Raw genomic sequence first — 14,171 nt, forward strand, 5'->3', positions numbered from 1 at the left:
AAGAATTAGCACTGCTAGAACTACCTCTCATGGATAGACGCTTCACCTAGTCCAACAACCGATCCGTACCCACCCTAGAGCGACTAGACCGAGTGTTTTTTAACCTAGCTTGGAACTGCTGCTTCCTATACACCACTTTGTCTTCCCTCACTCGCTTTACGTCTGACCATGTTCCTCTAATCATACATATCCAGACATCTATCCCAAAACTGAGACACTTCAGATTCGAAAACTCATGGATTTCTAGCCCGGCCTGCCATGAAATAATACAAAAAATTTGGGCTAACAACCGCCGCCTGAATCATAGGAAAAACTCTGCCGCGGCCTTATCAAAAGTGCTAAAATCAACAAGGCAATCACTAAAACAATGGGCTTCTAAACGTTCGCATGCCCACCAGCGTGAGATGGACACTAAACAAATTATCAACCTCATCGATCAAAAATAAGAAGCTAGGGCCCTCTCCAAAGCGGAAAAGAACACTATGACTTGTGCTTACAGAAACTCTGCACATGGCCATCTCTGAAAAATGACCTTCTGGAAACAACGAGGAAAAGTTAGAGCTGCCATCAACGGTGAGGAAAACTCTCAATACTTCCATGCGGTAGCTTCTGAGAGACTTCAAAAAACAAAATAACCCGCCTCGTAGCTGATGGGACAGAATTCCACTCTCACCATCAAAAAGCAGCCATCCTAAAAGATCATTTCACGAACATTATAGGCCAAACTCCGACCACTTTCTGGTCCTTTCAGCTGCAACAATACTACCCTCATCCCTTACCCCAGCTCTCCACATTAGACTCCCCTTTCACCCATGAAGAAATAAAGGAGGCCTTCCTCCAAATGAACCCTTTAGCGGGTCCTGGACCCGATGGCTTCGGCCCCCAGTTCTACAGAAAATACTGGAACCTTGTCAAAAATCATATTAACTCCTTCATGACCGACTTCCAAAACCACCAAGCTCAAACAAAATGCTTAAATAGAGCCCATCTAATTCTACTACCAAAAAAAGACCATGCAAATACCCTGGGGGCCTACTGACCAATCTCTCTCCAAAACTGTCCTATAAAAGTTATCACAAAAGTGCTCACTAACAGACTAAAATCTATAATCCCACTGCTTGTCCACGGAAACCAGACTGGTTTTATCTCAGGCCGTTGCATCGCTGAAACTTTCATTTATGCTGCAGACATCGTTGGGGCCTGCCACTCTAGAAAGGCCCCAACCATGGTCATCAAACTAGACTTCAGCAAAGCCTTCGACTCCCTCTCTTGGGACTCCCTCTGCTATTCTTCAATGTCGCGGTTTCACATCAAAATTTTCAGCCTGGGTCCATGATCTCCTATCAACTGGAAAAACTGCTGTCATGCTCAACGGATTCCGGGAAACTGGATAAATTGCAAAAACAGCCTTCGACAGGGCGACCCCATATCTCCGTATCTGTTCATCATCGTTGCTGATCTCCTACAAACAAATGATCCAGCGGGACTGTGACTTACTACACCTTTGTCACCCACTGTTCTCACACCTTCCTCTGGCCATCCTACAATATGCTGACGACACCCTAATCATCGCAAAAGTATCAAATGACACTGCCCTACAACTTAAAAAAATCCTACACAACTTTGCTCTGGCAACCGGTCTCACCATTAACTTCACAAAAACAACATTTGTTCCTATGCACCTCCCAAATGCAATGGCTGACTCCATTGCATCCACCTTGCAATGCTCCACCTCATCCTTCCCGCAGATCTACCTAGGGCTACCCTTAGCACCCACAAGACTACCCCCAAAGGCTTTCCTTCCTATTATTGAGCGATGCCGAAAATTCTTAGCTGGGTGGAAAGCCAAAATTCTATCCAAGGGAGATAGACTCATCCTGCTCTCGGCTGTACTTGACTCCATATTGGTTTACTTCATGTCTGTCTTCCTCATCCCAAAAAGCGTCCTAAAAAAATAGACTCCATCCATAGATCCTTTTTGGGCCGCGGAGGAAACTTGCACTGGTGCGCAATGCTTAGTTGCCTGGAAAAATGTTTGTAAACCAAAAAATCTAGGTGGTTTGGGGCTGAAAAATCTTCACCAACAAAATAACTGCTTGCTTATAAAATTCGCTGTCAAAGCCCTCCGTCCAGAAAAAAACACCGTGGCTTGAGTGGATCGACCTACAACACCCAAATGCATTCCTCGCTTCACAAAACAGTCGGTCCTTCCTTTGTCGTACCATAAACCAACAGCTACCAACTTTGCACGCCATTTGTTTTGTTTTAACAAACTCAGGTACAAGTACTTACTTCTGGTTGGATTGTTGGCTACACCAAATTTCCCTCGCCACACTTTTCCCATGCCTATACTCGCACACCACTTCACCTCTCGCTCGTGTGGCTGCTGTTATGAATCACGGTTTAGAATCAATCCTTCGGAATCTCCTAACATCTAATGCTGCTTTCGAGTTGTGCTCTTTGTTGTCTCTCCTGCAGGACTTTCAGGTATCACCAGGATCGGATGAGCGCTACCTAAACGGCGGCCTATGCTTCTCAACTAAGGCTGCCTACCAGCTCTCCATGGGCAACCACGATGAGGACATGCATGCCACTTCCACATGGTCTTCATGCGTTCCTAACCGCGTGAAGATCTTTGCCTGGCTCCTCTTTCGGGATTGGCTCAACTCCAAGAGGAATCTACTTCCCAAGCATATCGTCACCAACGAACTATGTCCATGATGCGGGTTCGATGGTGAGGACAGCTCTCACATCTTCATCCACTGTCCGCTTGCTCAATGCATTTGGCAAAGGATTGGAATTTCCCCCTTTGCAAGCATCGCTAATCTGTGGAGCTGTCGTTTGCCACCACAGGTCGACATGATCATATGGCACTCCATCCTCCTCATTGTTCTCTGGAAAATATGGGACTCCAGGAATGCTATGGCCTTCAGGCAACAAAATCACCATAGCATTTTCACCCTCAAGCGAACCATTGACGATCTCATGCTTTGGACGCACAGGATCAAGAAAACAGAGCAAAAACGGGCCGCCTACTCGTGGCGTTCCTATTTCCTATCACGACTACACGTGCTTATGTAATTCACCTTGTAATTGAACATTTGTTAGGTTACACTCATGAGAAATTTATTCAGGTAAGGAACTCCCCACCCGGTGAATTTTCAAAAAAACACTCAGTCGCTGTTGAGCAGCCAGGGAGGAGTCGCCAAAGAAGGCCACACCATGACCATACGATCGTACACCTGACCCGAGACGCGTAGTGTCGGCAAGTGAGAGCCATCAATTCCCACAAAGAAAAGTGAGAGACATCGAAAAGGAAAACCCGAGTATCTTCGGTGTGATCTATCCAAGCTGGATTGGCTAATTCCATAGCTAGGAGCTTTTGAGAAGTTGAGAGGGCTAAAGTAAGGGAAACCTTTGGAATCGGCGAGCCGGCCGAAATTCGGCCGGTGGCCTCGCTCGCTCACGCGGGTGCACCCTCACGTCACACTCTGGGCCCATGCGCACCGCTGGCTTTTTCTCTCCTTCTTCTTATCCAACCCGACGCAGCAGAGCCACTCGTTTCACCCGTCTCTTTCCTTCCAATCCCCCTCACTTCAACTCCCGGCCATGGTCAATCTTCCCGGACGAGCGACATTTTCCTGATGTGGTGCTCGTGCGGCTCCTTCCTTCCTATGGCTATGGCGCTCGCCTGGCTCCTCCTCTCACGGATTTGACGGGGCAGTCCTGCAACTGGGGCAGCGGAGGCCATGGGCGGTGCGGTGAGCAGCAGTTGCTCGACAATGGAGACACGCACCCCGATGCTACAACCGGTTAATTCTTTTGCTGGGACCGGCTGGGTAAAAGGCTGCAACCAGCTGCTGTCGCGGTGGAGACGGCAACGCACACGACGACGGTGGCTTAGGATGGCAAAGCCCGCTGTCGGTTGCAGCACCGGAGCCCGCCATCGGTTGCAGCACCCGTGGCACACACAAACCGGCCATGCGTGTTACAACGATGACCGTCAATGTTTTCTGTGCTTCAACCGGGCGTTGAAAAGGCTGCAACCGACCATCTAAAAAGCTACGATGACGGCGTCCGACGGGGACGTGGTGCTGGAACCGTGGCAACGGGATGCTGGAACCAGTGGTGTTTTTTGCTACAAGGACGGTAATCTTTTGCTGGAACCGGTGATCGTTTTTGCCGCACCCGACTGTGATTTTTGCTGGAACCGATGTCTAGTTTTGCTCGAATTGATGATTTATTTTGCTGGAACCAGCAAAGGGGGTGACGGGATGACTGGAGTGTTGTTTTTTGTTGGGATCGACGGTCGTTTTTGATGTGTCCGGTGGCGTTTTTTGCTGGAATCGTCGTTTCTCTTTGCTGGAACCATCAAATGGTGTGATGGGATGCTGGGGGTGGCACGCATGGCGACCTTCAACCGGCGACGCTCGATGAGGATGCGAGACGCAAGGCCCGGCGGCGTCGATGCTGCTACCATCGATGGGCGGGGGTGCTTCGACGCTCGACGAGGATGCGAGATGCAAGGAACCAGTGGAGAATTGATGTGGCAAAGCTGCATCCAGTGACATAATTTGCTCCATCAAGCATCGATATTTGCTGGAACCGGCAACGGCGTGGGATGGCCACACGACGCCACCAGAGTTGCTACTGTGGCAGCGGCGGCCGATGTTGCCATGACCAGGCCGGCGACTCTACGGCGACAACGTGATGCTCGGCATGACGGCGTCACCAAGCTGCATCGGACGCAACAGGGCTGCTAGCGACGACGGCGGCCTGTTGAAGGACGCGGCAAGGCTGCTGGCGACGACGACCTGCTGGCGGTGACGGCGACCTCGCGATGCTCGGGGCGACGGCCATGGTGACGAGCGTGGGTCGCGCGGTTCACCAGCAAGCGCGGGCGGCAGCGAGGGCAGAGTCTGTCGCCAACACAAGTTGTTGGTGTTGTTGGTCAACGCGAGATGCAAAAGAGTTGCGTGGGAAATCAACAGGTGGAGGTTGCCTCATCCAACAGCCAGTAAGGGGAAAGGTAAGGATCAGCCTGGTGGGACCTATGTATCCAACGTTGTTCTGTACATAGCGTGTGGATAATGTTTTTCTAGAAAAGTAGTGTGGACGATGCTTCTTTTTAGGAAGTGCCAACAATGTGAGAGCAAACTTCCCATGCATGAAAATATAAGCTAACATTTGATCTTGCTTGCTACACATCACTGAAACAAGTACCTACCATGACAATTTATTTATGCGCTACCATGGCAGTTTTAATTGCTACATATATTATTTAAATACACTCTAACTTTATATACCAAATTAGAAAACACTTAAAGTAAAAAAATCACTAAAATAAACAATATATTATGTCAATCAGGAACAACGCTAACAAATCACCATGATACAATGCAAGAAAATGGCACATATAATTTGCAAATCGCAACTGAGCATAAAAAATAGTTAGTACAACATGCGTAATTAGCAGGTAAATGATAAATGGACAACACATTTGTTTATAGGGATTTTTATTTCTGTGCCCCTAGTTCCTTAGCTCTACTCATTCATCTCCACTCTGTTAACTTTGCTCACTTTTCCCCACTCCCTTACCCTAAACCCTCAGAAAAGGTTATAACGGACATTGCCGTCGGGTCAATGCCTTTGACCGTTAGCTGACGAGTGGGGCCGCGTATACGTGGGCGCATGCGAGACCGCGGTCGTGGGGTAGCACGTGTCCATGGACATGCCCGAAATGTCCCATCACATAGAAAGGGCAACCACCTCCATCGCCCCTACCATTTTCCCCAAAATCCCCTCCCTGTCGCATCGTCTTCCTCTCCCCCACCGGCGTCGTCTCGCTCTCCTCCACTGCCTCCACCGTACCTTCTCACTCTCCCCACCACATCCTCTTCCTCACCTTCATCGCCTCCATCTGTAAGATGGCCGACGCTCATGGCTACGCCGGCACAGCGACCGGAGATGTGGTGGAGCTACAGGGTCCAAGCGCGGTGACCGCGGATGTCGGCGGCGTCCAGGGCGGTGCGGGGAAACTCACAACCGCTATGGATGTGGCGGGCTCCGCCTCATCGCTACAGAAGGTGAAGGAGTCGAGCGGCGCAGTCAATCCAAATGCCCCTGTTGTGCCGCCTGCCGTGGAGGAGCAGGTATTTGCACTTGCTTAGCTTGTAGATTTAATTGCTCCCTAGTTGCATTGGTTAGATTGTGATTCATACGGTAGTTTGGTTAGAGTAGTTGCTTTGATGGATGTGCCGGGGTTTTCTGTAGGGTATGGGTTGGGGGCGGGGGTTTTTGGACTAGGGTTTGTTGGATAAATTCGTTGCAAAAATGCTATTTTGTGAACTATGATTTTAGGTGCTGCAATGATTGGGATAAATTCGTTGCAGATTGGGGTTTTAATGCTATGATGTTTATTAGATTTGTTTTTAGTGCTCATAGATTGGGTTTTTTAATGCTACTCAGATTCGTTGCCTTAGATTGGGTCCCTATGAGATTTGTTTTTGAATGCTACTCAAATTGGGGTTTTGAATATCATATGCCCAAATGGAATTTATTGATTAAGAAGTTATAAATTTGATTCAATGTGTGTAAATTTGTCATATTGGGTTTTTTGATTTACTAGTATATAAATTTGATTCATTAGTATATAAATTTGTCCACAATATGTAGTTATATTAGCTCTGTTCTTCAATGTGTGTGCATGACGAATGATCGATGTGTTATTTGAATGTCATATTGGGGTTTTTGATCAATGTGTGTACAAATCTAATACATTGATATACTAGTGATGGATGTGGTTTTTGAATGCATAGAGCTAAGGGGCACAGAAATAAAAAACCCCACTTCTAAAACATTTCTGATATTGGGAGTATATTAGCCCTATGATCGATGTGTCATGTGTGCATATCTAAATTTTCAATTGGCTACTAGTGATGGATGTAATTGTATATTCAGGAGGATGATGGTTGGGGGGGGGGAGGAAGCTGGCCGACTACGATCCATACGAGGGGGCGTTTAGTGACGATTCTGAATATGAGGTAAGCCTATCCCTTGTTCATTTAGTTCCTTTGACATGGTGTATATGAATCTATAATGTACTAATGCAATTAATTCATGTGTGCAGTATGATTCCGGAGATGATGTGTACAAGGGAAACGTCGCATCCTTCACAGCCAAGGAGGTGCAGAAGATCAACGCCAAGGGAGTTGCTTCCTTCTACAATTGCAAGTTCAAGAAGTGGCACTGCCCCTACTGCACCACCAAGCCAAAGCCCAAGGATGGTCGCTTCGATCAACTTCTGTCTCATGCAGAGGATGTAGAGATCCGCGGGGAGGACTACAAGATCAGGGGGCAACATGCTGCGCTCGCGAAGGCCCTGACTCTGGCGTGAAGTGATGTGATGATGCTGTGATGGTGTGATGATGTGAACCGAAACTTAATCTTTTGGGTCTTAGGGTCCGGTTACTTATGGTAAACTTTAATGTGGCAGTTTATGGTGTGAACTTAATCTATGGTGATGCTAGTAACGTATTATTCTATCTGTATTTGTTTGTCCTTATATTTGCCTGTGGTGTATGGCTAGTTCTGGTTAGATGTTGTGAACTAGAGTTTAGGTGCTGCAATGATCAAACATGTTGTTTCAGTGTTGCTTCACTGATCAGACATGTTGTTTCAGTGTTGCTTCACTGACCACTTCAGTGTTGCTTCACTGACCACACATGTTGTTTCAGTGTTGCTTCACTGATCACACATGTTATTCGTCTCATGATTATTAATCAAATCAAATGCATGCTTTTTCCCACCAGCAAATTATCTATGTATGTTTGTGTAAATTCAAGAAAATGCAAAAAAAACCTTAGCAAACTATCTATGTTTGTGTAGGAGATCATGTGTGCAAAATTTAAGATGATTTAGAGGAGGTCATAAAAAATTGAATTTGAGAAATATGCTCCAAATGAGCTCCCACGCTAGGGTAAATAGCCCATTTGTAATCAAGTTTTTTTGGACCTACTCTAAATGAGCCAAATATTTTGTATTAACACCTATTCAATCCATATAGCGTAGATTCAAAGTCTCACTATTTTTTGAATTAATCTTCATATTTTTACATTTTCTTTTGGAAAATATGCTTTAATATAAAAACTATTAAAAACACGTTTAAAATATGAAAATGTAAAACTAAGTTCAGATCCTTCTTATTCACTTTGAAATAAAGCTTTGGTGATTTTTTTGCTTTTCTTAAATTTTTCAAAAACAAAAGGTAACCCTACCTCATCTCCTTGAACTCTATGAGATCTTGTAGGTGATAGCTCATATGTGTGAAGGTTTTCCCATGAAAATGACCATAGACCAAGTTTATGATTTTTGGTTGGTAACATGTCACATAAGACAACATTGTGCGCAGATTTCATATTTTTTTTTGAATTTTTTAAATTAATGGTGCTCATTTGACCTCGATCGTGCCAGCTAGGGTTTTTTTCATGAAAATGACCATAGACCAAGTTTAGTATTTTTTCCTCGTTAGTGTGTCTTATAAAACATTGAACGACAAAGGTTTCATATTTTTTCGATTTTTTTTAAATTAGTTATGCTTAGTCAAAGCTTTCGTAACTCCGTTGACCAGCTCAAAACCCCTCTAAACCCCGCGGGGTTTCGCCTAACCCTAGCTCCCAACGTCAGTCGTTCGATCATACCCTGGCGCCAAGCCACAACCCTCAGATGTGGTCTTCTAGAAGGAATTTGGTGGGGCGTGCAGGCTCCGGGCCGTTGGATCACAAGGACGGCTCCACATCGTTGGATCGTGGGGCGATCCGCGAGAGGCGATCATGTTGGTTGTGCTCGGCTTCTCGCCCACCACTGACTCCGCGAAATAAAACGGTGGTGTTGGGCCCAAAAGGAAACCAAGCTCTAGTTGGGCCGTCGAATCGCGTCGTTTTTTTTGAACGTGCTGGCTTTATTTTTTGAGAACGTGTTGGCTCTGGGTTTTTTTTGCATCATTTGAAATTACACAACAATTGACATTGCATAGAAAATTTAGTTCTTTTTGTTCTATAGAAATGTAAAATGACCAAATTTGTAAGGGCTAAATTTATTTTTATCATGCAAAATGGCCACAAACTATTAAAAAATGGGTCATTTTGCATTTGTATAATGGCCAGAAGCCCTCTCTCTCTTTTTATCATGCAAAATGACCAAATATTTATGGGCCAAATTTATTTTTATCATGCAAAATGGCCACAAGCTCTTCAAAAATTGTCTCTTGTTTTCCATATAATATAGGGTTTGATCACGGATTCGCACGAGTGCAATTAGCTTCTTTTTCTTCTTCTTTTAAAACCACCGTTTCCCACGCGTGTACACTCTCAATGCTGCGGTGGGTTTGAAAACGGGCTACTAACTTCACATTTGACCCTATTGTTGCCACGGCCAAATAACATGTAGCACTACGTCTATTTAAGCCACCCTCTGCCTCTGCAATCCCTCATCCATCTGCCCTTCTTGCTCTTTGACCCCTTCTCCGTCTTCTGCACATCCCTCAGCCATGCAGTACACCAGACCAACCTACCGCTTCCCACCCACTGTGCCGGAGAGGCTCTACCCTACCGGCGTGTACGTTGATCACACACTACGTGTGTCGGCGATATCAAGGCTGAGGACCGCAAGGAACTTCACCAAGTTCTTCCTCGCGTCCGGCTACCACCACCTCCTGAGGGGATCTCCAACGATGTTCCGCGTCGAGGAGGTTATCCAAAACCGGGTGGTGCTTGCTCTCCTTGCCCACTTCACCAACACCTTCGACGCCTTCTACCTCCTCGGGCGGGTGTTTTGGTGTGGCTACGAGTTCATCGCTTTCACCACCCACAACAGGTTCACGGAGTACAACAACATCTTCCCCACAGCAACGCGCATGCACACTCTTCCGTACCCCATCGACAACGCCCCAGAGGAGAAGTGAAAAGAGCGCCCGGAGGAGGAGCGAGGTGGAGAAGGCGGCGGCTAGGGTTCTAAACCCTCTATCTTTTTTAGTCTATGTTATGTTAAGTTGTAATGGAGTTGCTATGGGCTTGTTGGCCCTTTTCTTAAATTCTATTATTAAGTTTTCTATCTATTCTATTATTAAATTCTTCCTAGTTTGAGCTATGTGATCGTGCTATGGGCTTGTTAGCCCTATCTACATATTGGGACTACATATTTATTGATTATTTTCTTAGAGAGCTCGGCTTGTTATTAGGGTTCCCTTGTTAGTAACCACCTAGTGCATGCAAGCAAGCTTTGTTAGTAGGGATGAACGAGTGCAACTAAGCATGGGAGTGGCTCTTTTTTTTACACAAGCCACAAATATGTAGCCACCTAGCTAGAAGAGAGGAACCAGCGGCAGTGACCGTCGCTGCATCCGTGGCGGCTGGCATGCAAGAAAGCTGCTCAGTCAGTGCATCGTGGCGGACGCATCAGCGCATGCAGGATCGATTGACGCATGCAGGCTCGATCGGCGCATGCAGGCTCAGTCAGCGCATCGTGGGATCGTGCATCAGCGCATGCAGGCTCGATCGACGCATGCAAGCAAGGTTTGCTGGGTGCATGCATAACAGGCTTCTGTCCTGGCGGCGCGCGCAGACGTTTAATGCAAGGGATGACCCAACGAAACCACGGCCCAACGGTCGAACACCAACACCACCAAACGCGGGCCCACTTGTCAGGTCGAACGGACGACACAGTCCAGCGTGGCCCCAGTAGTCAGAGTTAACGGTCAAGCCTTTGACCTGATGGCAATGTCCGTTGTGCCCAGTTATGAGGGTTTCTGGCAAAGGAGTAGGGAAATTGAGTAAAAGTTAAGAGCGCGGGGATGAATGAGTAGAGCTAAGGAACCAGGGGCACAAATGTAAAAATGTCTTATTTATATATCAAGAAAAGCAATCAAATCAAACATACCTAACACAAAATTATGTTCGCAAATCTTATATTTGTAATATCATCACATTTGATTTCATTTTTTCTTCAGTCAAAATAGACAACCTGTTCTTATCATTGAAGTTTATAAAATTTTAGCCCGCACATCGAGCGGGCCACTATGCTAGTTATACTAGTAGGACCACCAGTTAGAGAACTGGGTACATACGGAAAATTTGGTTGTTCGTTGTTGCAAAGGCCAAGCTACATCATCCAAGGATTTAAGTTTTTCTTTTTCTATTTTTCATTCTGAAATGTTCTTTTTATTATAATAAAGAGTAGGTGAATCAACTTACTAATTAAAAAAATTAGTAGAACTTCCTCTTTGGAATAGAAATTGGCTATTTCTACATAGGGAAAGTCGTGTGCAATGAAAAATGCAAGCACGATTTGGGGAGGGATTTTTTTCTATTGTAACAAGGAATAATTATCTACTCCATCCGACTAGTTCTGGGTTCGAGTCCCGGGCAACCCTTATAGAAAAGACCCATCAAAGTTTTTAACTTTGACTCACTTCATTTACAAATACAAATTATTGGTTTGGTTAATTTAGTTATATGGATAGCTAATCTTTGGGCTGACTTGGTTGACATTGGTATATAGTCTATGTTATACTGTTTAATAACAAGTCTTCTATTATCTATATTCTAGTTAATACGTGTGCTTGGGAGTCCTTGCAATTTGAATAAACCAAGATCTTACCATGACTGCAATTTTAGGGAGATGCGAAAGTACAAGCCTGTGGGGTCGCTTCTGCAACTGGATAACTAGCACTGAAATCGCCTTTACATCGGATGGTTCGGTGTTTTGATGATCCCTACCTTATTGACAGCTTCAATTCATAGTGGTAAGGGCTCCTCCTCCACCTCCTCCTCCTCCTCTAAGAAAGAAAGCTAGGGTTTGTGCCTCTCGCTGGCGCCGGTGCAGGTCCGCCTCGTCTCCGGTGGCCCTAGGGCCATGGAGGCGCGATGGATCCTGGCAAGGACCGGCGGGAGGGCTTCGTTTTTAGTCGTTTTTTTCAATCTTGTTAGGGTTTGTGTCCTAATCAGGAAGGCGAGACGGCGGCGGCTCCCTGAAGATGGAATAAAGGTCTCCCCGCCTAGCCCCCGTTCCGGCGGTGCGTCTAGCATCGTTGGTGGGCGTGTGGAGGTGTGTTTCCGGCAGATCTATCTTTGGTGGATTTGCTCGGATCTCGTCGTTGTTCGTCTACGTTCGTGTGTGTTCGGTTTGGATCCTTCTGATCTACGTTATTTTTCATCAGCGGCGGTTGCTGTTCTGGGGTGCTGGTCCTATGCGGCCTTAGCATGACGACTTCCCGACTGTCTACTACAACAAGTTGTGCCCGGCTCCAGAGATGGAGGGGCGATGACGGCGCCGCGCCTTCGGCTCGCTTCGGTGCTTGTAGTCGTCGCTAGGTGGTCTACGAATCTGGATGTAATTTTTATTTCTGGTATTCGTTGTACTGCCATGATTGAAGATGAATAGATTGGAAGTTTTTCCGCAAAAAAAATAAAATAAAAAAAATTCATAGTGGTAATTACCTGCCACAAATACTTCACATTTCATCCAGGTTGTACATCCGACAGTGCAAGCATTTCTGAGTAATTCGGTTGCCGCTACTTGGTGCTCTGTTTTCTGAGTATCACTACTCTGTTTTCTGCTCTGTTTTCTGAGTATCAGTACTCTGTTTTCTGCTCTGTTTTCCGAGTATCACTACTCTGTTTTCTGCTCTGTTTCCATATCTGCATCGCTCAGCGCCCTCTCTTTTTCTAGATATGTACTTTCGTCGAGGAACTGAGCTATCTTTGCAAAGGCATACATCGATAAGTAAGAATCTACTATGTGTTTGTACCCCGACCTGTGATGATGTGATAGGTGTTTGCACATCTCGATCAAATTGAACCATCAATGGGAACAAAACAAAACCCACTTTATTTCAAGTGCAGCAAGAAACCCAAAGTAGTACAGATGAGGAACACACCACTGACCAATCCTCCTCCCCAATGCTTAATGCTGAACCAATGTGAAAAACAAATCATGCCACACAAGAAACGAATTTCTAGGTCGCCAGCCAGCTAGCGCTTCAGTCCAGCTCACTATGTAGTCACTACACGGCCGACACGGCATAGACCGCCGCAGCAGCGACCGCGAACACCAGGGCCACCGTGCCCTGGAGCGACGAGCCGCCGTTCTCCTGCAGGTACGCCGACGGCGTTGCCTTCGACCCCGAGCCGGCAGGTGTCTGCACCTCTGGCGAGGCGGCGCCAGGAGCACCGCCACCACCGTTGTTGCACTTGCTCGCCGGCGGGGTCTGCACGTTGCATGCCTTGGGCAGCTCGAGCGCGCGCGTCTTGTTGATGGTCATGCCGCCGAGCGATGACGAGTCGCCGCCGAGCGCGCTGCAGAGGCACTGGGGCTGGGACTGCACCACGGAGCCGAGCTGCGAGCAGCAGGACTTGGTGGGCGCCGTGTCGTTGCCGCTGATGTAGTTCATGCACGGGTACAGGCCGACCAGCGCCGCCGTGCACCCGGACTGCGCCGTCGCTGTCGCCACCAGAAAGGCCGATGCCAACGCCACGGCCAAGAGGAGGCCTTTGCCAGACATGGCTCTCGCCGCCATTGATGGATTTTTCTTCCCTCGGTTTACTAGTGAAAGCAAGAGGCTTTTCCTTTGCTTCTTGCTTACGCTGATCAGGCTTGTGTGTTCGTACTCTTGGCGCTCAAATTTGTATGATTTTATAGGAGTTGTTCTGTTGGGGAAGGTGGAATTAGTTGGGTGTGTTGGTGAGCTACATGTCCCAACTTTCCTACTCATGCCACGAAATTATTTGTTTCTCTGAATTGCTGCAGCTGTCGTATACTGATACTTCAGGAAAATATTGCATATGCGGCTGCTACAGTACTTTATAGTTTGTGTTCATAGTTGAACCAGGTGTCGTCGTCGTTGCCGTGTTGGATGAAGCTAACAAAGGTATCAAGCGTCATCATCCAACAACGGTATTAAGTGTCATTATCATCACCGTCTGGTGGCTCTGAAAGCATCGGGAACAGTTGCATCTTCGACGGCTAGCGGCCTTCGGCCTCCCACCTCACCAGTGGCGGAGCTACCACAGGATCATTGAGGGGGCCAATGGCAAAATATGGGTTTATGAAGAGGCAAAACTCCCTATTTTTCCCAATCTATGCCATCACAAAAAAGAAATCTTCACAGAAGATCC

General features: G+C 46.7%; 1 protein-coding gene across 1 annotated transcript; it reads right to left on the minus strand.

The window, feature by feature from the left end:
* Nucleotides 1-12,864: 12,864 nt before the first annotated feature.
* LOC119306396 (non-specific lipid-transfer protein-like protein At2g13820) lies at nucleotides 12,865-13,644 on the minus strand. Its single transcript, XM_037582623.1, has one exon. It carries the CDS (start codon nucleotides 13,571-13,573, stop codon nucleotides 13,061-13,063), a length of 513 nt encoding a protein of 170 aa, XP_037438520.1. The 5' UTR covers nucleotides 13,574-13,644; the 3' UTR covers nucleotides 12,865-13,060.
* Nucleotides 13,645-14,171: the final 527 nt, after the last annotated feature.

Source organism: Triticum dicoccoides, chromosome 5B, assembly GCF_002162155.2.
Source record: "Triticum dicoccoides isolate Atlit2015 ecotype Zavitan chromosome 5B, WEW_v2.0, whole genome shotgun sequence".
Classification (NCBI taxonomy): Eukaryota; Viridiplantae; Streptophyta; class Magnoliopsida; order Poales; family Poaceae; genus Triticum; species Triticum dicoccoides.

Bases quoted from the DNA above. Each gene is read 5' to 3' on its own strand.
- LOC119306396 (XM_037582623.1), bottom strand. From the start codon at position 13,573: ATGGCGGCGAGAGCCATGTCTGGCAAAGGCCTCCTCTTGGCCGTGGCG.